The sequence below is a fragment of the Sylvia atricapilla genome, chromosome 29 (assembly GCF_009819655.1).
Source record: "Sylvia atricapilla isolate bSylAtr1 chromosome 29, bSylAtr1.pri, whole genome shotgun sequence".
Lineage (NCBI taxonomy): Eukaryota > Metazoa > Chordata > Aves > Passeriformes > Sylviidae > Sylvia > Sylvia atricapilla.
The window spans coordinates 832,819-854,649 of record NC_089168.1 but is presented as its reverse complement, the minus strand read 5'-3'; the positions used below and the strand labels follow the sequence as shown (position 1 = coordinate 854,649).

At 66.6% G+C, this 21,831-nt stretch overlaps 1 protein-coding gene across 2 annotated transcripts; it reads right to left on the bottom strand.

Moving 5' to 3' along the window:
* Positions 1-1,272: 1,272 nt before the first annotated feature.
* KIF5A (kinesin family member 5A) lies at positions 1,273-21,113 on the bottom strand. Of its 2 annotated transcripts, XM_066337644.1 has the most exons (29): positions 20,497-21,109; positions 17,824-17,911; positions 17,340-17,413; positions 17,148-17,252; positions 16,944-16,992; positions 16,565-16,620; positions 16,387-16,474; positions 15,694-15,818; positions 15,076-15,180; positions 14,507-14,655; positions 13,922-14,070; positions 13,363-13,568; positions 13,054-13,122; positions 12,108-12,314; positions 9,782-9,928; positions 8,616-8,804; positions 7,848-7,965; positions 7,310-7,377; positions 6,756-6,865; positions 5,937-6,038; positions 5,404-5,464; positions 5,249-5,320; positions 4,756-4,860; positions 3,534-3,747; positions 2,845-2,953; positions 2,237-2,307; positions 2,102-2,129; positions 1,943-2,031; positions 1,273-1,657 (listed from the first exon to the last, which is right to left on the bottom strand). In XM_066337644.1, exons 1-28 carry the CDS (start codon positions 20,623-20,625, stop codon positions 1,953-1,955), a joined length of 3,072 nt encoding a protein of 1,023 aa, XP_066193741.1. In that variant the 5' UTR covers positions 20,626-21,109; the 3' UTR covers positions 1,273-1,657; positions 1,943-1,952. The 2 variants fall into 2 exon arrangements, with proteins under 2 accessions (XP_066193741.1, XP_066193743.1); XM_066337646.1 differs by lacking the exons at positions 1,273-1,657; positions 1,943-2,031; positions 2,102-2,129; positions 2,237-2,307; positions 2,845-2,953 and having other exon boundaries at positions 3,558-3,728; positions 20,497-21,113.
* Positions 21,114-21,831: the final 718 nt, after the last annotated feature.

Genomic DNA, 21,831 nt, shown 5'->3' with positions numbered 1-21,831 from the left:
AACTGTCACCTGGGCTGGGTCAGGGCTGGCCAGCAGGGCCAGGGCCGTGCCTGTCCCTGTGCTGGGCATGCTGAGGCCACACCTCCAGGGCTGTGTCCCCTCATCACAGCACTTTGAGGAGCTGGTGTCCAGAGAAGGGAGCGAGGCTCCGGAAAGGTCTGGAAAAGGTCTGATGAAGATGCTGGGGATGTTCAGTCTGGAGAGGAGGGGACTCGAGGGGGACCCCACGGCTCTCCACTGTCCCTGGGCGTGGCACTGAGGTGGGGCTGGTCCCTCCTGCCCTGTCCCAAGGAAACGGCCCTGAATTGAGCCAGGGAGGGCAGGATTAGAGATCAGAACCTTTGACTGTGGAGGGGTTGGGCATGGGAAGGGGCTGCCCGGGGAGGTGGGGGGGTGGGGGATGCGGGGTGTCCCTGGGGGGTCCAAGAGGTGTGACACCTGCAAGGACATGTGTGACACCTGCAGTGACATGTGTGACACCTTCAGGGACAGGTGTGACCCCAGAGGGGACAGCTGTGTGACCCGTATGGGGACATGTGATCCCGTGTAGGACAGGGACCCCTATGGGGGACTCGGGTGTGTCCCCTGTAGGCGACAGCGGCAGTCCCTGCTGGGGACGTGGGAAACCGATAGGGGGCGCCAGATCCCCATAGGGACAGGTGTGACACCTGCAGGGGACACGTGAGATCGCTATTGGGCACTCGTGTGACACCTGCAGGGAACAGGCGCGAGCCCTGCAGAGGGTGTGGGAAACCGACAGGGGGCGCCCCTTCCCTACAGAGACAGGTGTGACCCCACAGAGACAGGCGTGACCGCTATGGGACAGGTGTGACCGCTATGGGGACAGGCATGATTGCCATGGGGACAGGTGTGACCCCACAGAGACAGGTGTGACCGCTATGGGGACAGGCGTGATTGCCATGGGGAGAGGTGTGACCCCACAGGGACAGATGTGGCCGCTATAAGGACAAGTGTGATTGCTATGGGGACAGGTGTAACCTCTATGGGGACAGGTGTGACCCCACAGGGACAGGTGTGGCCCCTACAGGTGGGGGCCCCGTGCAGGTGGGGGTCCCACTCGCCCCTCCCCAGATCCCGTGTCCTCCCCGCTCCCTTGAACACCTGGTGTGTCCCCCAAATGCCCCATGTGACCCCGCTCCCCCTGTGTTCCCCGAGCCCCCCGCAGCCCCCCGCAGCCCCCGCAGCCCCCCGCAGCCCCTGTGTTCCCCGAGCCCCCCGCAGCCCCCAGGCTCCTCTCAGCATCTCCAGCCTTTATTGAGCCTCCGGCTGCGCTGGGCGGGACATGCAGCGCTGGGGGGGCGGGGGGCACCGGGAGCCCCCACGCCAGAACGGCCCGGACGGTCCTGGGGGGTGAGGGGGGGGCACAGCCGAGATGCCAAGCGAGGGGACCCGGGGGGTGCGCGGGGGGGCTGCCCCCCACTTGTGGGGCCGGGCCGGGGGGGCGACATTCTCCAGGTCCGCGTTAAGGCAGCTCGGGCGGCCCCCGGCACCGCCCCCACACTGATCGGGCCCCCCGGGATTGGGGGGTCCCGGGGGGTCCTGGGGAGGGGGCGGCCCCCCGGCACGGGCGAGCGTGGCACGAGCACAGGACACGGGTGACACCTGGACATGCGAGCGGAGCCGGGTCTGGCAGGACCTGGGGGGAGGGGACACGCGCGTTGGGGGGGCTGGTGCAATCCCGGGCGCCCCCCAAGAATGGGGGGGACCCCCAGAGTTTGCAGGGCTTGGACGAAAGACGGAGGGGGGTGGGGGGTCTGGCAGTAGTGCGGTATAGGGATTTGGGGACATCCAAGGGACACCCCAGCAATAGGGGGGGGATGTGGGGGATGTAGGGCTTGGGGTCACTCGAAGGACGATGAGGAAGAGGGTCCGGGGGTCCCTGGGGGTCTGTGAGAAATGAGGTGTGAGGGGGGTCCCGTACCTGGGGGGCATTAACTGGCTGCCGTCTCCTGGCGCAGGGGGAAGAGTTTGGCCGCCTCCTCGGCCTCGCAGGCGCACGACAGGTCACTCCTGGGGGACACGGGGTGTCAGCCGGGCCCAGCCCCAACCCGAGACCCCCCGGCCGCCGCCCCCTCCTCACCTGTTGTCATTGATGTCTGTCACGTTCCCTGCAGGGAAGAGCAGCAGCTCCAGTGGCGGCGTTTGGGAACAGCCCACCCCCATGACACCGCCCCAAAACTGGGGACACCCCCACGTCCCCAGGGCCCTCCCTCACCATTATCCACGTTGAGCTGCTGGTAGGAGTCCGGGGGGCTGCTGGAGAGCGTGGGGGGGCCGCTGGCAAAGCTGGCAGGGGACACACAGAGACTTTGAGACCCCCTGGGCACAGCTGGCCCAAGGGAGACACCCCGTGCCCCCTCTCCAGCCCCTCAGAAACCTGTGCCTGCCTCTCGTGCTTCTCAAGGCATCCCCCCTGCTCCTGCACCCCCGGACCCCACCAGCCCTCCCCCAGGACCCCCCCTGCCCCTGCACCCCCCTGTGCCTCCTTCCCCTCCCCCCAGGACCCCCCATCCCCTGCGCTCACTGCCCTCACTCCACCCCCTGCTATGGGGACAGGTGTGACCCCACAGGGACAGCTGTGACTGCTATGGGGACAGGTGTGACCCCACAGGGACAGCTGTGGCACCTACACAGCACCCCGTGCAGGTGGGGGTCCCACTCTCCCCTCCCCAGACCCCATGTCCTCCCCGCTCCCCCAAATGCCCGCTGTCCCCCCAAATGCCCCATGGTACCCCGCTCCCTAAATGCGCCCCCCGCCCTCCCTGCACCCCCGTGTGCCCCTCCTCTGTCCCCTCCTGTCTCCCCGGCCCCTCCCGCACTCACAGGCCGTGGGGGCCGGGCAGGGGGCCCGCCCCGGGGTACCCCTGGAACAGGCTGTTGGTGTAGCTCAGCCCCGTGGGCGACGGCACCTGCCCCGGCCGCACCGGCTTGGCTGGGGGGACACGGGGGGGTCAGGGCCGCTGGCTGCCACCCGGCACCGCCGGGGAGCCCCCCGGAGTCTGTGACACCCCCTGGGCCGGACCCTGTGCCCTTGCAGGGGGTGTCAGCCGCAGCACCCCCCGCGCACCCCAGATGGGCGCCCACCCTGCCCCTCCCGTGCCCACCCCGCATCACCCGCGCCCCCCTGCCCGCCCGGCACCCTCTGTGCCCACCCTGCACCCCCGGACCCGCTTCCACTCCATGCTGTGCACCCCATGTGTTCATCCTGCACCCTGGGCACCCTCCCCACACCTCCTGCACCCCCTATGCCCACCCTGAACCCCCCACACCCCTGCACCCCCTGTGCCCACCCTGCACCCCGGGACCCGGTTCCACTCCATGCTGTGCACCCCATGTGCCCACCCTGCACCCTGGGCACCCCCTTCCATCCCCCCCTGTGCCCGCAGCCCCCGCACCCCCTGCACCCCCGTGCCCACCCTGAACCCCCCGCACCCCCTGCACCCCTGTGCCCACCCTGAACCCCTGTAGCTGTGCCCACGCCCCTCCCGGTGCCCGCCGTGTGTCCCCGTTACCGATGTGGGCTCCGGGCCCCCGCCGCGCCCCCCGGGCCCGCACGGCCTCGCGGATCCGCTCCACCTCCTGCTGGTACCGGCGCTTGTCCAGCCGCGCCCCCTCCTTGGCCGCCCTCAGCGCCCCTTCCAGGGCCTGCACACGCCCAGCCGTAGCGCGCAGCCGCTTCTCCAGCTTCGGAAGCTCACAACGCAGGTCTGCATTGTCACGGACCAGCTGTGCGACACGTCAGTACCGGCACCGGCCACCGGGACCCCCGCCGGGACCACCCCCGGCACCTGCCGTGGCACCCGAACCTGCCCCTGCCCCGCACTCGGCTGTGCCCGCCCGGCCCGGGGCTCGCAGCGCTGTCACCGACCCGCTGTGCCACACGGCAGAACCGGCACCGGCACCGGGACCGCACCGGGACCCACTGCCACCGTCACTCGGCACCGGCACCCACCGGCACCCACCCGCACACACAGACACCGGCACCGGTACCGGCACCGACCCGCACATCCACATCCATCCACAGCCGCCGGCACCGGCCCTGGCCCCGGCAGCTGCACCAATCGGAACCGGACGGCACCGGTACCAGCCCCGACACCGACCCGCTCTGGTTCCAGCACCGGCACCGCGCACCCACGGGCGCAGCCGCTGCAGCCCCCGGGGAGCTCCCAGCAGTGCCTCGGGGGGCTCCCAGAGCCCCCAGCCGTGCCTGGGCGGGGGTCCCGGTGCCCCTGGCGGTACGAGGGAGGTCCCGGCCCCCCAGCAGTGCCCCTGTGGCCGTGCAGCAGTGGGGCTGTGCTGGGGGGCAGTGAGGGGGGCGCAGGGAGTGAGGGGGGCTCCACCGGCGGAGGGCAGCAAGGTGCCGGTCAGAGCGGTGCCCCCCACCCCGCAAAACCGGGGGCTTCCGGGGGGGCAGAGGAGACCGGGGGGGTCTATTGCCCTCCCCGGGGGAGTGGGGAGGTTTCCCCGCGTGGGTGCCGCAGGCCCTCGGTACCTTGGACACCCAGAGCTCCAGCTGGGGAGGAGACGATGGGGGGCAACAGAGGGGCCCGGGGGTCACCCCGGGATGGGGGCTGGATGGGGTGGGGGGGCTGGATAGAGCAGGGTGGAGCACCCAGGGATGGGGACGCTGGGGGTGACACCGCAGGGGGCACCAGGAAAGCAAGGGGAGGCTGCAGAGCTGGAGGGACCCTGGGGTAGGAACCCCCTGTCCCCCCCTGTGCCCCCCCCGCGCACCTGTTTGTGAACCTTTGTAAGCTGCTCCAGGTTGTTCTCAAGAAAGGAAATCTTCTGCTTCTGGGAGTGGAGCCCCCCACTGTCCTCGGGTTCCAACTCTGCGCTCTGCGGGCACGAGGACCCTCGTTAGAATCAGATCCTCCCACTGGCAAACCCCTTCCTTCCCTTCCCTTCCCTTCCCTTCCCTTCCCTTCCCTTCCCTTCCCTTCCTTTCCCTTCCCTTCCCTTCCCTTCCCTTCCCTTCCCTTCCCTTCCCTTCCCAACCTTCCCAAACCTTCCCTTCCCTTCCCAAACCTTCCTCAAACCTTCCCAACCTTCCAAACCTTCCCTTCCCAAACCTTCCCTTCCCAAACCTTCCCTTCCCAAACCTTCCCCATCTCTGACCCCTCACTCTCCCCGTACCCCACTTTCACTCCCCCATTTGTCCCCTCTTTTAGCCCCCTTTTCCTCCTTATCCCCTTCTTTCCCCCTTTTTCCCCTTTTTCCTCCTCACTTTCTTGACTCGAGTCGTGACGTCTTGAACAAACAGCTTGCGCAAGTTGTGGAGGGTCTGGAGTTCACGGGCCTGGGGGGGCAGGGGGTGAGAGGGTGCATGGGGACCCCCAGACCCCCCCAGGCTCCCCTGAGCCCCCCAGGCCCCCCACCTACCACGGTCTCCTCCAGCCCCTTGAGGTCCTGCTTGGACTGTTCGTGGCGCTCGTAGAGGAGTCTGGGGGACAGGGACCCCAAAGTTAGGGGGGCTCAATCCCAGGGGGGACACCCCTGGGTTTGGGGGGGCAACCCAAGATTGGAGGGGGTCCATACAAGGAGGGGAGGGCATCCCGAAGGTCGGAGGGTCACTTCAAGTTTGAAGGGGGCACCCAGAAAACGGAGAGGTCCTTCCAATGTTAGGGGGGTCTCCCCAAGGTTGGGGAGCACCCCAAAGCTGGGGGGAGTCACTTGACGGTTGAGGGATGTCAGGGGGTCCCGGCGGGCTCGGGGGGTCAGCTTTAGGGTCCCAAGGATGGGTCCTGGAGGCCCTGGGCTTTGGGGTTCCTGGCATGTCAGCAGGGTTGTGGGGGATGGGGTTGGGGTCCTGTGGCGGATCCCTGCTGGCCTCTGGGAGTTGGGGTCCCCAGGGTTGGGTTGGGGTCCCGAGGGGAGCCCCAGAGGCCCCAGGGTTGGGGTCCTGGGGGTCTCACGTGAGCTCCTGCAGCCGCGCAGCCTTGGCCCGCTCCTCCGCACGCAGCGCCTCGTGCTCCGCCCGCAGCCGCTCCAGCTCCAGCTCCAGCTTCTGGTTCTGGCTGTGACGGACACACGGACACGGGTCAGGCATGGATGGACACGGGGACACAGATGGATGGACCGATGGACACGGGGCTGATAGACAGATGGGTGAGGGAAGGATGGATGGACAAGTCAGGGGCTCAGGGCTGGATGGAGGGGTGCACATATGGATGGGGAGAACAGGGGGCCGTGGATGGACAGACACAGGGTCAAGGGATGGACAAACTGATGGACATGAGGTTAAGGGGGCTGAGGATGCAGGGACAGCATTCAGGGAATGGAGGGATGGATGGATGGATGGATGGATGGATGGATGGAGGGATGGATGGATGGAGATGGATGAGGGATGGATGGAGGGATGGATGGATGGATGGATGGATGGAGATGGATGGATGGATGGATGGATGGATGGATGGATGGATGGATGGATGGATGGATGGATAGATGGATGGATGGATGGAGGGATAGATGGATAGATGGATGGATGGATGGAGGGATGGAGACAGATCCACGAGGGGATGGTCCTTGCCTGCCCCCACTGTCCATCCCTTCACAGATGAGTCAGGGAAGGGTCAGGGAGGGGTTGGCGACAGACTGGACAGGGCTGAGGTCAGCATCAGAGGCAGGGCCAGGTCACGGCTGGACCAGGGATGGGTTAGGGGGTCAGGGCCAGGGTCAGAGTCAGGGTCTTGGCCTGGGTTGGGAGGGGTCAGGGTCCAGCCAGGGTCACTCACTCCCGCAGCTCATCGATGGTTTTCTGCCGCTCGTTGACCTCGTCCCGCAGCCGTGCCAGCTGTTTGTGCTGGGCCTCACGCTGGCTCTCGAGCTGCAGCTCCAGCGCCGCCTGTGCCCATGGGGAGCCTCAGTTCGGGGCACCCCGGGCACCCCCAGGGACCCCAACATTTCCTGAGCACCTCACATCTCCCACCGCAGCACCTCCCAGGGACGCACACACCCCAACACCCCCGGGGACCCCACAGCCCAGAACCTCCTGGGACCCTCAGCACACCCACATTCCCAGCAAGTCCTTGGACCCTACATCTCCCAGGGGCTCCCTACACCCAGCCTCGAGGAGATCCCAACACGGCCCAGCCTCCTCAGCAACCCCCAATGCCCCACAGACACCCAGCGTCACCCAGAACCCCCCAGCACCCCAGGGACCCTCACCCACCTCGAGCACACCTCACACACCCTAAGAACCGCCAGCTGCCCCTCACCCCCACCAAATCACTACACCCTTCAGGGACTCTGAACCCCCCAGGGTTGCTGTGCCCCCTGCACCCCTCACCTTGACCTCGTCCGTGTCCTGGCTCTCATCCTGCTCCCGCTGCTTCCGAGCTGCCCCCTGTGCAGCCTCTGTAGGACCCAGCAGGACAGGGACCCCTCAGCCCCCGAGTCCCCCGTGCACCCTCCAACCCCCCAATCCCCTCCATACCCCAAAACCACCCATACTCCACCCAAACCCCCTGAGCCCCCCATCCCCCTGAGCCCTCCGTACTACCCCATACACCCCCCCAGCCCCCCGTGTCCCCCATCCTCCTGAGCCCCCTGTACTACTCCATACACCCCCAGCCCCCGTGTCCCCCATCCTCCTGAGCCCCCCATACTCCCCCAACCCCCGTGTCCCCCCGTGCCACCCATTTTCCCCCTTGACCCCCCTGTGCCCCCAGTCCCCTCATACTCCTCCAATGTCCCTGAGCCCCCGTCCTCCCGCGCCCCCCCCCCCCGCAGCCCCTCCACCCCCGGACTCCCCCCACTCCCGAGCCCACCGTGTCCCCAAGCCCCCCGTGCTCCCTGTCCCCCGCCCCAAGCCCCCCGCGCCCCACCCTGCGCCTGCAGCCGCGCCAGCTCCTCCCCGAGCGCGTCGTGCGCCTCCTCCAGGTGCCGCTTGCGCAGCTCCAGACTCTGCGCGTACTCGGTCAGCGAGCGGATCTTGGCCTCGTGCTGCACCGGCACCGGCACCGGCCTCAGCCTCCGCCCGGGGGCACCGGCACCCCCCGGCAGCCCCCGGCACCCCCGGCACCCCCGGCACCCCCTGGCACCCCCCGGCAGCCCCCGGCACCCCCGGCACCCCCCGGCACCATTCCCCCAACACCCGCGGGGGCTCCACCCTGGTAACCCCCAACCCCAGGACCACCCCCAGGTACCCCCTGACACCCCCAGGGACACCCCCACTGGCCCGCCCAGAGCCACCAAGCCCTCGCCACAGTGGAGTCAAACTCTCACGTCATCAATCCCAGGGTCATCTGACCCTTGAAGCCACCAAACTGTGGGCCCCCTGAACCCTGGGGTCACCAAATGCAGGGCCACCAAACCCTGGGACCAATAAACTCTGGTGCCACCAAACCCAGGGCTGAGAAATCCCGGGTCACCAAACCCCAGGTCGACAAACCCCAGGGAAACCAAACCCTGGGGCCACAGAACCCTCAGGCCACCAAACTGTGGGGACACCAAACCCTGGTGTCGCCAAACCCTGGTGTCGCCAAATCCCAGGGACACAAAATTCTGAGCCACCAGACCCCGGAGCTACTAACCCTTGTGCCACCAAAGCACAAGTCCCCATGGCAGTGGCACTGCCCCCGCCCCTGGCGCACCTGGGAGATGAGGAGCTGGCAGGAGGACAATTCGCGCCCTGTCACCTCCAGCTTGCGGTGACACTCGACCTGCAGGTTCTCCAGCTGCCGGCAGCGCTTCACCACCGACTTCACCTCCGACTTGATCTTGCTGATGTAGAGCCGGGCAACGGCGAACTCCTCCTCGATGGCGCCGCTCACCTCCACCGGCTGGGCAGGGCAGGGGGCACAGGGATGGCACAGCGTGGGTATGGCACGGCACAGGTGTGCACCACACACAGGTACAGCATGGTGTGGGCACAGCATGGCACGGCACAGCACGGCACAGGTGTGTACCACACACAGGTACAGCATGGTGTGGGCACAGCATGGCACGGCACAGCACGGCACAGGTGTGTACCACACACAGGTACAGCATGGTGTGGGCACAGCATGGCACGGCACAGGTGTGTACCACACACAGGTACAGCATGGCACGGCATGGCACAGGTGTGTACCACACACAGGTATGGCGTGGTGTGGGCACAGCGTGGCACAGCCAGCAGACGGGTGTGGCTCAGCATGGCGTTGAATGGTGCGGGCACAGTGTGACACAGGCATGTCCCCACCCGGGTGTGGCACATGGGGGTGGCATGGCATGGGCATGGACACTGCGGAGGCGTGGAGGGGGCATTATATAGCCGTGGCACGGTCACTTCACGCACCTGGGAATGGTGTGGGCAGTGCAGGGGGATGGTGTGGACATGGCACGGACATGGCACGGACATGGCATGGACATGGTGTGGGCATGGTGTGGGCATGGTGTGGGCATGGTGTGGGCATGGTGTGGCACAGGCAGCACAGCCTGGCACGGGGTGGATGTGACACTCACAGGGGTGTTGGTGGCACAGGCATCACGGGGACATGGAATGGGCATGGAATGAGCATGGAATGGGCACGGGATGGGCACATGATGGACACGGGATGGGCACGGGATGGCCACGGCGCAGGAAGAGAACACAGCTGGGTGTGACAAGTCACGGCTCTGCTGTGGGCACTGCATGGCACGGGCACATCAGGCACGGCATGAGCACAGCGTGGCACAGGCATGGCAGGCACACACAAACGTGGGGATGGCACGGCAGGGGCACGTCCCACAGGGCACAGACCGCCCAGCACGTGTCCCCCGTGTCCTCCGTGCCCCTCACCAGTTTGATGTCCCCGCTGCCCACCAGGGCGCTGAGCTCGCTGAGGTCCCGCAGGAGCCCGTTGAGCACCTCGGCGGCGCGGCGCCGCTGCTGCCCCCCGAGCTCCCGCGCCCGCGACAGCTCCGACTCCAGCGACAGAGTGGTGGCCTGCGACACCGACAGGGCCGGGCTGGCACCGGAGACAGAGGCACCCGGCACCCCCCGGGGACCCCTGGGCCACCAGGGGACAGTGGCACCCAGAATGTCCCGCAGACCCAGGCACAGCAGCAGCTCCCGGGCACCCAAACCTCTCACACCTGAAGAACCCCAAAACTCCCAGACACCCTCTGTGCCCCCACCCCTCCTGTGCCCCCCATACCCCTGGCACCCCCATGTCCCCTCACACCCAGCACACCCTGCCCAGCAGCCCAGCACCTCCAGCTCCCCCTGCCTTAACCCCCACTGCCCAGGCATCCACACCGGCACTCCCAGCACCCCCTGGCACGGCACCAGCACCCCAGTGCCCAGTGCCACCCAGTACCACCCAGTACCACCCATCTTGGCACCCCCCAGCACCCCTCAGCAACCCTGGAACCACCACTGTAGCAGGACCTCCAGCATCCCAAGATCCCCCCCATGGGGTGCCTCAGGAGCACCCCATTTGGCATCCCAGTTTAAGGGCAGGGTTCCCCAGTTTGGGTGCTGGTTTGAGGCAGGGAGGAATCCCTTCTTCTGGTCTGGGGGGGTTTCTCTTTTTTGGGCTGTGCCTTGATGGGAGGAGGAGTCCCATCTTTGGGATCTAGTTTGGGGTTTAAGGGGCTCCCAAGTCTGAAGCTCCTGTTTTGGGGTTTCCCTGGCTCACAGCATCCCAGTTGGGGATCGGGAGTCCCAGTTGGGGCCTGGGGGAGGAGGCTTTGGGAGTTGGTGTGCCAGACGATGGGAGTCCCAGTGGGTTTTCCAGTGGGGTTGAGGAGCCAATCTGGAGTTACCAGTGGAGTCTAGGAGGGATCTCAGCAGGGATCCCAAGTGGGTTCTCAGTAGGAGCACACTGGGGAGCCTGGTCGGACACCTATGGGGGCTCCCAGTGTGACTTTGTGGAGCCCTCAGCAGGAATCCCCACTGAATGGCCATGAGTGTTCCCAGTAGGATCCTGCTGGGAATCCCTGTTGGGTGTCCATGGGGGCTCTCAGTAGGTTTCCCAGTGGATTCACAGCTGATGATCCACTTTTGGGTTCCCAGTGGGGGAGTCTCAGCAGGGATCCCAGCTAAGTCCGCATGGAGGCTCCCACTAGGATCCCACTGGATTTCTTGTTGGGTTCCCAGTAGGATCCTGTTGGAAATCCCTATTGGGCTCCTGTCGGAATTCCCAGCAAAATCCCATTGTGAGTCTCTGTGGGGCACCCACGGAGGTTCCCAGCAGCACCCTGCTGGGTTTTGCCATGGTGTTTTCCCTGTTGGGTTCCCAGTAGGAACCCACTGGTTTCCCAGTTGTGTTCCCTGTTGAGTTCCCCATTGATTTCCACATTGGGTTTCCTGGTTGGTTTCCCTGTTGGGTTCCCATTGGTTCCCTGTTGATTTCCCCATTGGGTGCCCAGTTGGGTTTCCAAGTTGGTTTTCCTGCTGGTTTTCCCACTGGTTTCCCCACTGGGTTCCCTGTTGGGTTCCCAGCTGGGTTTCCTGTTGGACTCCCTGTTGGGTACCCCATTGATTTCCCTGTTGATTTCCCCATTGGTTCCCAGTTGGGTTCCCTGCTGTGTTCTCTGGTTCCCAGTTGGATTCCCAGGAGAGTTCCCTGTTGGATTCCCAGCTAGGTTCCCAGTTGGTTTCCTCATTGGTTCCCAGTTGGGTTCCCTGCTGGGTTCCCTGTTGGGTTTCCCACTGATCTCCCCATTGGTTTTCCCATTGAGTTCCCCATTGATTTCCCTGTTGGTTCCCCTGTTGGTTCCCCCACTGGTTCCCCATTGATTACCCCACTGATTTCCCCATTGGTTTTCCCACTGAGTTCCCATTGATTTCCCCATTGGTTCCCCATTGAGTTCCCCATTGATTTCCTGTTGGTTCCCTTGTTGGGTTTCCCACTGGTTCCCCATTGATCACCCCACTGATTTCCCCACTGGTTTCCTGTTGGTTCCCTTGTTGGGTTTCCCATTGGTTACCAGTTGGGTTTTCCAGTTGGGTTCCCTTGTTGGGTTTCCCATTCATTTCCCCATTGATTTCCTGTTGGTTACCCTGTTGGGTTCCCCATTGATTCCCCCCTTGGTTACCCGATCGGGTTTCCCCACTGGTTTCCCCACTCGGCCCCACCGAGCCCCCATGGGTGTCCCGGGTGTCCCAGCGGTCTCCCCACCTCGGTGCGGGCCAGCTCGTCAGCCAGCCGGCGGTTGTGGCGCCCGGTGTCCTCGGCCTCCTGGGCCTTGCGGTCGTAGCTCCGTGCCAGCTCCTCCAGCGCCGCCAGCACCTCGGTGACCTCGGCCCGCGCCGCGCCGTGCTCGGCCCGCAGCGCCGCCAGCTCCCGGCGCGCCGCCTCACCCCCGCCCCGCGCCGCTGCCAGCACCTGCCGGGGGCACAGGGGCCACAGGGGTCACAGGGGGGCACACAGAGGGGTCCCGGGGTCAGAGGGGGGCACACAGAGCAGTCCCGGGGTCAGAGGGGGGCACACAGAGGGGTCCAGGGGTCATGGTGGACATCCTGGAAATCAAAGTGGGTGTCCAAGGGTCATGGTGGGCACCCCAGGGGGCAGAGTGGGGGTCCCAGCAGACATGGTGGGCATTGCAGGGATCAGAGTGGGGTCCCAGGGGTCGTGGTGGGCATTGCAGGGATCAGAGTGGGGTCCCAGGGGTCGTGGTGGGCATCCTGGGATCAGAATGGAGGTCCAGGGGTCATGGTGGGCATTGCAGGGATTAGAGTGGGGTCCCAGAGGTCATAGTGGGCATCCCACAGGAGACCCAGAGGTCGAGGAGGAGGCTCAGTTGAGAGGTCCTGGGGAGTGTCCCAGGGATCAGTCCCAAAGTAGTTCTGGCAGAGTCAGCCAGGGGTCACAACTGGGGGTCCCAGAAGGGTCCTAGAGGGTCCCCAGGTTGGAGTCCCAAAGGAGACCTGGGGGGTTCCCAGTGAGGTCACATTGGGGTCCCAGGGGTCAGATTTTGGAGGGTCCCAGACACTCCAGGTGAAGGGGTCCAGGGGCTCTGGGTTGGGGTCCCAGAGGGGTCCAAGTGGGTCCCAGGGTTCTGGGTGGAGTCCCGGGGGGTCAGTTGGACAGAGGGGGTGTCACAGGCTGGGGACAGGGCCCTCACCTCCTCCTGGTCCAGCATCTGCTGCTTGAGCTTCTCCATGATCTGGCTCTGCTGGTTGATCTCGTCATCCTGGGGGGCACAGGAGGGTCCACAGTGCTCACCCCAGGGGCTGGGGGGCAGGGGACCCAGGGGGAAGCTGGGAGCTGCCAGGGGGTCCCAGCAGTGCTGGGCTGCTGAGGGTCCTGGGGGCTGCTGGGCACACTGGGGGGTCCCCAAGTGTCCTGGGGAGCTCAGGGGTGTGGGAGTTCCCTGGCAGGTCTCGGGGGGGGGGCGGGTCTCAGGGATCCCCACCTGGCCAGAGGTCCCCACCTTGTCATCCAGCTGCTTGTAGAGCTTGCGGATCTCCTCCTCGTACTTGTGGCGCTCCTCGTCCGAGATGTGGATGACGATGGAGGAGCTGTTGTCGTTCAGGGGGGGCTCCTCGGGGGCCCCCCCTTGGCCCTCACCTGGCCCCTCGCCCGGCCCCGTTTCGGCCTCGGCCTCGTTCAGCTGCTCCGTCTCGGGCACGGCCTCCCCTGTGGGGGGACACGGCCTCAGTGTCCCCAGCGAGCGCTGGGGGGTCTCCCCGGATCTCGGGGTGCCCCCCAGATGTGGGGGTCCCCTCGCTGCTCTGCCAGTGGCTCAGCTCAGCCTCCCCCAGTGAAGGACATGGCCTCGGGGTCTCCACTGGGCGCTGGGGGCTGTTGGGGTGGGATGGGGTCCCCTCCCCACAGTTGGGGTTCCCCTCCAGATCTCCGGGTGCCCCTCCCGGCTCTACCAGTGGCTCAGCCTGGTCCCCCAGGGGACACACTGCCTCAGTGTCCCCACCGGGGCTGGACAGGATGGCGGGGTGTGGTGGGGTCCCCCCAGATCTCGGGGTGCCCCTCACCGCTCCTCCAGCGGCTCAGCTCAGCCTCCAGCCGTGCCAGCGTTTCCCTCAGCGCTTTGTTCTTCTCCTTCTCCTTCTCGAACTTCTTCTTCCACTGCTCGGCCGTGAGCTCCAGGTTCACTGACGCTGTGTTCTTGATGGTCTTGGCCCTGGGAGGGGGACACCCCAAAACTGGGACTGCCTCACCTGGCCACCACAGCCACTCCAGGGGTCACCCGCCTTCCACTCCCCTCCCACATCTGGGGACCCCGATGCAGCCCCCGTGAGGGCAGAGGACACTTGGGGTGCGCTGGAGCTGTTGGGGTGTGCTGGGTGCTCTTGGGGAGAAGTTGGGGTACAGCAGGTGCTGTTGGGGTGCAGCGGGGCTGGAACAGCTCCGTGGCTGCAGTGGCCGTGTCGTGGCTACACAGGGGCACTCGAGGTGCTCGTGGGGTGGAGATGGGGGGCAATGAATCCATGGGGCGCTTGGGGCACAGCAGATTCGGGGAGGGGTCCCAGTTGGCCCCCCCAGCCCGGACATCAGTGTTGGGGCTCAGGGGGGTGCAGGGGGGTGCAGGGGGGTGCGGGACCCCCCCGATCCCCCACCTCTGCCCGAACATGAGCGTGGATTTGGTCTCGGCGTCGTTGTAGCTGGACGGGGAGCAGCAGATGAACATGGTGGTGCGGCAGTTCCCGCCCAGGGAGTCCTGCAGGATCCGCGTCATTTTGCTGTCGCGATAGGGCACGTACGCCTTCTGCGGGGGGAGGGGCGGCGTTAGCGGGGGGACCCCACGGGACCCCCGGGGGGTGCACGGGAGTGGGGACACGGGGACACACACGGGGGGCGGGGGGCTCGGGCTGGGGACACACAGGGGACAGAGCGACACGCGGGGGTCAGGGCTCCCCCTTCTCGGCACGGCGTGGGCAGGGGGCTCAGTGAGGGTGGGAGACATGGCGGGGGGGGCTCAGGGCCGTGTGCCCCACCCCAGGACCCCCGGGGAGACACTGAGGGGGTTCAGTAGGAGGGTCCCTTCCCCTGGACCCTGGGGGGGACACGGGGAAAAGGGTGGGGGGACTGGACGAGGCGCACCCAGGACCCCCGGACTGGGGGACACCTGGGGGGGACACCCGGGGGGGACACCCAGGGGGGCTCCGGGGGACCGCAGGGGTCTCACCGTGCCCTCGGCCAGTGCAGAGATGACGTTGCCCAGCGCCGACAGCGACTTGTTGATGTTTTTGGCCTCGTCCAAAACGGCTCCCTCAGCCCCTGTCTTGCTCACCTGGGGGGCAGCGGCGGCTCAGAGACCCCCCGTGTGCTCCTCTGCCCCAAGGACCCCTCCCAGGGGTGGTCCCAGACCCCAGCACAAGGATTCCATCAGCCAGGAGACCCCCGGTCCTGGCACGTTCCGCCCTGACATCTCCACCCCAGCCTGAGGATCCCAAAAGCTGATGGCCCCCAAACTCCCATGGCCCCAAAAATCCCAAAACTCACCCCCCCCAAGACCCCCCACCCTCCCAGTGTCCCACAAAGCACCAATGTCCCCCCCCAAAACCCCACAAACTGCCCCAGGCCCCCATTCTCCAAATGCCCCCCAAAACCCCAATATCCCACAAGCTCCATGGACTCCCCCCAAAGGCCCCCACCCTCCCAGTGCCCCCTGAAACCGCATGAACACCCCCAGGGACACCCCCTCAGCCCCTCTCCCCTGACCCGCTGGACCCCTGGCTCTGCTCTCTCACAGCTCCGAGGTCCCCCCACCTTCGGGGTCCCCCCACCTTTGGGGTCCCCCCACCTTCTCGCTGCCCGCCAGGTCCACCAGGTAGAGTTTCCCGCTGAGCTTCTGCTCCGTCTCCACGTTCTCCTGCTTGATGTGGATGAGGAAGATGCTGTGGCTGCGGGAGCTGTGCTCGTTCATGTCTGCGGGCATGGGCACACGTTGGGGGGCACCCCAAAACCGGCAACACCCCCGCAGTGCCCCGACTGCACCCCAAAAGGGCTCACAGAACCCACGGTGTCCCCTAAGAGTACTCAAGGACCCCCTGATTCTCCAGGACCCTGAGTCAGCCCAATGGGTCCTACAGCACCCTGTGGACCCCTGGAAAGCCCCAGGGACCCCCATAACTGCCACACGGTGCCCCATGGCACCCCAGAACCCTATGGCAGCCCAGGGACCCCCGGCAATCAGTCCCTAACTCCCATCACCCCCCAGCCCCTTGTGTCCCCTCGTGTCCCTCACTGGTGACAGCCATGCCAGTTGGATGTCCCAGCTCCACCCCTAGGCCCCCCGTGTCCCCCATGTCCCCCCTGTCCCCTGTGTCTCTGTGTCCCTCACTGGTGACAGCCATGCTCACTTGGATGTCCCAGTTGCACCCTGTGTCCCCCCATGTCCCCGTGTCCCTCACTGGTTGGTGACAGCCATGCCAGTTGGATGTCCCAGCTCCACCCCATGCCCCCCGTGTCCCCTGTGTCCCCTCGTGTCCCTCACTGGTGACAGCCACGTGCCGGTTGGATTTCCCCTCGTCGATGACATCCAGGATCTCCTCGGGGCTGGACACGAAGCGCTCGGTGCAGCCCTGGCAGGGGATGACCAGGGGGGCTCAGGGGGAGCCCGAGCCCACCCCTCCAGGAGCGCTTTCCCCCCGGGACCCTCCCCTGCCCCTCACCTTGACATAGGGGACCCGGTTCTTGTCCTCGTGCACCGACAGGTTGGTCTTGGTCACTGCGGGGGGACAGGAGCGTGGGGGCTGTGGCCTCCCAAAATGTCCAAGGAGCTCCCAGTGCTTCCCAGTAACCATCCAGTGCCTCCCAGTAACCGTCTAGCTCCTCACAGCACTCATCCATCCTCTTCCGTTGACTTCCAGTTTTTCCCAGTCACCATCCAGTAGTTCCCGGGACCCACCCAGTGCTCCTCGGTTTGCCCCCCAAAGCTTCCCAGTGACCCCTAGTGCTTCCCAGTGCTTCCCGGTGCCCCCACCCGTGTCCCGGTGTCCCCACCCGTGTCCCGGTGTCCCCACCAGTCACCCCCTGTGCCTCCCCACTCACTGTCCAGCAGGTCTCGGATCTTGTCCAGGTAAATCTCGAAGTAAGACACCTGTGGGGAGGGGATGGGGGTGTCAAAGGGTTTGGGTGTCAGCCCAGGCCCTCCCAGTGCTCCCAGTGCTCCCAGTGCTGCCCCGGAGCTCCTCCCCGTGCTCCCAGTGCTCCCAGTGCTGCCCCGGAGCTCCTCCCCGTGCTCCCAGTGCCCACCTTGATGTGGAACTCCAGGTTCTCGTCCATGGAGTAGATGTGGTTGAAGATGTCACGGGCGATGCGGGGGATGATGCCCATTTGCTGGGGGTCGTGCAGCTTCCCCTGCAAAGGGGAGGGGGCAGTAAACACCCAGGGCACCCCCATTTCCCCCCCCCCCCAGCCCCCTCAAAGCCCCCAGAGCCCCCTCACCTCCATGGTGTGGGTCTTGCCCGATGACGTCTGCCCGTAGGCGAAGATGGTCCCGTTGTACCCAGCCAGCACATCTGGGGGGGGGAGGGGGGAAGATGGGTATGGGACCCCCCCCCAGGACCCCCAAACACCCCCCAGGACCCCCAGGGGCATCACAGACCGCCCCAAACCCCAAGTGACCCTTCTAGGAATCTTGAGTGTTCCTGACCCTCCCAGACACATGAGATCCCCTCTGAGCCCCTCTGGGATGCCTGAGGCCCCCAAGACACCCCAAAGGACCTCCCGGACACCCTCAAAACCCCGGGGACTGCAGTGACCCTCCAAAGGACATCCCAAAGCCCCGTGGATTTCAGTGAGCCCCCTCAAAGTCCTGCAGAGCCCCCCAAGGCCTTCTGGACATCCCCAAGATCCCCCTGCCCAGTGGCGCCTGGTGTCCCTGGGCTGTCCCCACGCTGTCCCCACGCTGTCCCCAGGGGTCCCTCACCCTTGACGATCTGCATGGCACAGGCATGGTACACCTGCTCCTGCGTGGTGTTCGGGGGGAACACGCGGTCGAAGACATAGGGTTTGCCCTGGGGGGGACACAAGGGGACACACACAGGGGGTCACTGGCCAGGAAGACCCCCACAAGGTGCTGAGGGGCTGTGACAGGCTCAGGGCTCCACGGGCAGGGTCCAGTCAGGTCCAGTGAGTGCCAGTAAGGGAGGTGGGAGGTTATAGGGCCTCTCACACTCTGTGTCCCTTATACCCACCCTGAACCCCTCTTACAGCCCCCATTCATGGACCCAGCCCCCACACACCCCAGTATCCACACAGACCCCACTCTCCACAGCCTCCCACAGACCCCCAGAACTCTCCAGTCGTCCCCGTGGATGCCTCAGAGCTCCCTGAGACCCCCACAGCCCCATGAGCCCCCAAGGACCCCTCAGCCTCCTCAGAGACCCTCCAGACCCCCGTACACCACCACAGAACACTCAGCCCCCCCAAAGACCCCCATAGGCACCCCATCCCCCACAGACCCCTCAGCCTCCATTCAGACAGCCATAGACCCCCAGCCCTCCATAAAACCCCCAAAGACCCCCATAGGCACCTCAGCCGCCCTACAGACCCCCAGAGACGCCTCAAGCCTCCCACAGAGCCCCACAGACCCCTCAGCCGCCCCACAGACCCCTCCAGCCTCCTGTGGACTCTTAGACCCCCCATAAAACCTGTAGTTGAGAAGACCCCTCAGCTCCCTATAGACCCCTGCAGACCCCCATATGCCCCCACAGACCTCCCAGTCCCCGTGTGGAGCCCACAAACCACAGATCTGCGGGGTCCATAATCTGTGGGGTCTGACCCTCACAGATCCCTCAGCCCTTCCCCCGCCAGACCTCATCCATCCCCACAGAGCCCCCATCCCCCTACAGACTCCCGTAGACCCCCACAGATCCCCAAGAACCACCTCCCCCATAGATCCCCCAGCCCCCCATGAACAGTCAGACACCACCAGATCCCGCTACAGCCCCAGAGACCCCCAGAGACTCCCCCAGCCCCTCCGTGCCCCCAGCCCACGGCGGGAGCTGTCCGGGCCCCGGTGCTGAGCCGGGGACACGGGGACACACGGACATGGGGACACACGGGCTCGGGGACACACGGGCTCGGGGACACACGGGCTCGGGGACACGGGGACAGCCGGGGACAACAGCCCCCGCTCTCCCCGGCCCCCCCCGGCGCCCCGCAGCCGCCGCAGCCCCGCGGCCCCGCCCGCCGCCGGTCACGCAACAACCTGTCCGCTCCCCCCGCACCCCCATCGTCCGCTGCCCCCGCATCGCCGCCATCCCGGCGCCCCCCAGCCCCAACCCGCACCCTCAACCCGCAACGCCTCCCCTGCAGTTCCCCCCGCGATTCCCCCCGCACCCGCAACCTCTTTCCCCCCGCATTGCGCCGGCACCGCCGCACCGCGACAGCCCCCGGCCGGAGAGCCCCCGGCATCCACGGACCCCCCACATCTACAGCACCCCCCCACATCTACAGCATCCCCCCACATCTACAGAACCCCCCGGCATCCACGGACCCCCCACATCTACAGAACCCCCCACATCTACAGCACCCCCCACATCTACAGAACCCCCCACATCTACAGCACCCCCCCACATCTACAGAACCCCCCAGCATCCACAGACCCCCCCACATCTACAGCACCCCCCCACATCTACAGCACCACCTCACATCTACAGCACCCCCCCACATCTACAGAACCCCCCAGCATCCACAGACCCCCCCACATCTACAGCATCCCCCAGCATCCACGGACCCCCCCCACATCTACAGAATCCCCCCACATCTACAGAACCCCCCGGCATACATGGACCCCTCACATCTACACAACCCCCCACATCTACAGAACCCCCCCACATCTACAGCACCCCCCAGCATCCACGGAACCCTCATTCATGGAGCCCCCATCACAGACTCCCCAAGCATCTACTGATCCCCCCCCCCATCCAGGGACCCCCCACATCCGCGGATTCCCGCCCGCACCCAAGCACCCCCCAGCACCCACCGATCCCTCCATCCATCGCCCCCCCATCCACGGACCCCTCCTCCACCCACGGACCCCCCATCCACAGACCCCCCCTTCATCCACGGACTCCTCCCCAATCCACGGACACCCCCGGACTCCCCCCGCACCCACACCCCCGGGGACCCTCTCTGCCCCCCCCGACAGCCCCACGGGCAGGGGGGGGCCGCTAAGGAGGGGCGATATTTTGGGGGTCTCCACCGTGCCCCGGACGAGCCTCACAACAAAGGGCAGGGCCGCAGCGTGAGGGGGAGGGGGCGATCTGCGGCACCCCCCCGCCGCTGCCTTGGGGGCCGATGGTGCCCCCCCGGGGGTCAGGGCGTTTCCGCTCATTGTAAACACACCCCACCCCCCCTTGGGAACTGGGCAAACTGGGAGTGCCGGCAGCCTCGGAAATGGGGGTTGGGGGGGGCTGGGGCCAGTCCCGGGGGTCAGCGGCCACACCCAGGACCTCTTCCTCCCCACAAAAAACAGGTTCTGCCCCCCAAGTGACAGCGGCCCCGCTCCGGACAGTTACCCCCCAAATTGGGGATACCGGCCACCCCCCGCCCCCGCCCGCATCTCGGGGTCCCCGCGCCCCCCGCGCTGACTCACCCCGACCACGACGCTGTCATCGCCCTGGAACACGGGCAGGAACTTGTCCCCCCGCAGGATCTCGGCCTGGTTGAGGGGCCGGAACCGGCACAGGACCTTGATGCTGCACTCGGAGCTGGGCTCGGCCATGGCGGGGGGCGGGGGGCTTCGAGAGTGGGGGCCAAGGGGGCGGCTGGTGCTGGGGGGCGGGGATGTCACCCGGGGTGCTGCTCACAGCCTAAGGGCCGGGTGGCACCGGGGTGCAGGGCGGTACCGAGCCGGGATGCCGAGCGGTACCCGAGGGCGCAGGATGCTGCTCAAGGATGCAGGATGCTGCCCGGGTGGTGCCCAGGGATGCAGGATGTTGCTCAGAGATGCCGGGTGGTACCCAAGGACTCGGGATGCTGCCCGGGCTGCAGGATGCTGCTCAGCACTGCAGGGTGGTACCCAGCGATGCAGGGTGGTGCCCAGGGATGCAGGATGCTGCCCGCGCTGCGGGACGCAGGATGCTGCTCAGGGATGCAGGTTGCGGGCTGCAGGATGCGGGAGGCGGCGCCGGGCGGGGCTGACGCTCCGCAGCTGCCGCTGTCGCCGCTCCTGTGACCGCTGCTGTCGCCACTGCAGCCCCGGGACCGGGGGGTGGGGGGCCGCCCCCCCGCGCCCCCTCCCCCGCCTTAAGGTGGAGCCGCCCGCGGCTCTTAAGGTGGACGGAACTGGAGGGGGGGGAAGCAGCCCTGAGAATAGACCCCCCCCAAAGTGCTGATTCACGGCGGGGAGAGCAGGACGGGGTGGGAGGACGGGACCCTGGCGCGGCTGGGGAGGGGGACGGTGCAGGGCCAGCCTGCCCCTGGCCTCCCTGCTCAGTGTCCGCCCCCCCCCCGCGGGAAGGCAGCGGTCCTGACTCATCCCCGTCCCGGCACCCTGGGGACCCGGCCCGGCCCGGAGGTCCCCCGCCCCTCCCTGTGACCCCCCAAACACGCCGGGGGGCGGTGCGGAGCTGACCCCGAGGGTCTCCCGCGGGTGGGAAGTGCAGCCCCACCATGGGACGCAGCTCGGGACAACCCCCATGGGTGCCCACCCACCTGCGTGCCTCCTAGTGTCACCTGGTCTGGACGTGATCCTTGTGCCCCCACCCGTGAGCCCGTCCCGAGTGTCCCCGTGTCCCCACCGTGTCCCCCATCCCTGTGCCCTCCCGTGTGTCCCCCGGCGTGCCCCCACTGTGTGCCCCTGTGCCTCCCTTGTGTTTCCCCCTGTGCGTCCCCCATGTGCCCCCATGTGTCCCCCCGTGTCCCCTCGTGTGTCCCCATGTGTTCCCACATCTCAACCCCGTGTCCCCCCGTGTGCTCCCTGTGTGAC

Excerpts from the sequence above, each read along its gene's own strand:
- KIF5A (XM_066337644.1), bottom strand. The coding sequence starts at position 20,625 with ATGGCCGAGCCCAGCTCCGAGTGCAGCATCAAGGTCCTGTGCCGGTTC. Across the intron at positions 7,378-7,847 it reads GGCGCGGCTGCAGGCGCAGG|AGGCTGCACAGGGGGCAGCT; the intron begins GTGGGGCGCGGG and ends TGGGTCCTACAG. Across the intron at positions 3,748-4,755 it reads TTACAAAGGTTCACAAACAG|CTGGTCCGTGACAATGCAGA; the intron begins GTGCGCGGGGGG and ends CGTGTCGCACAG.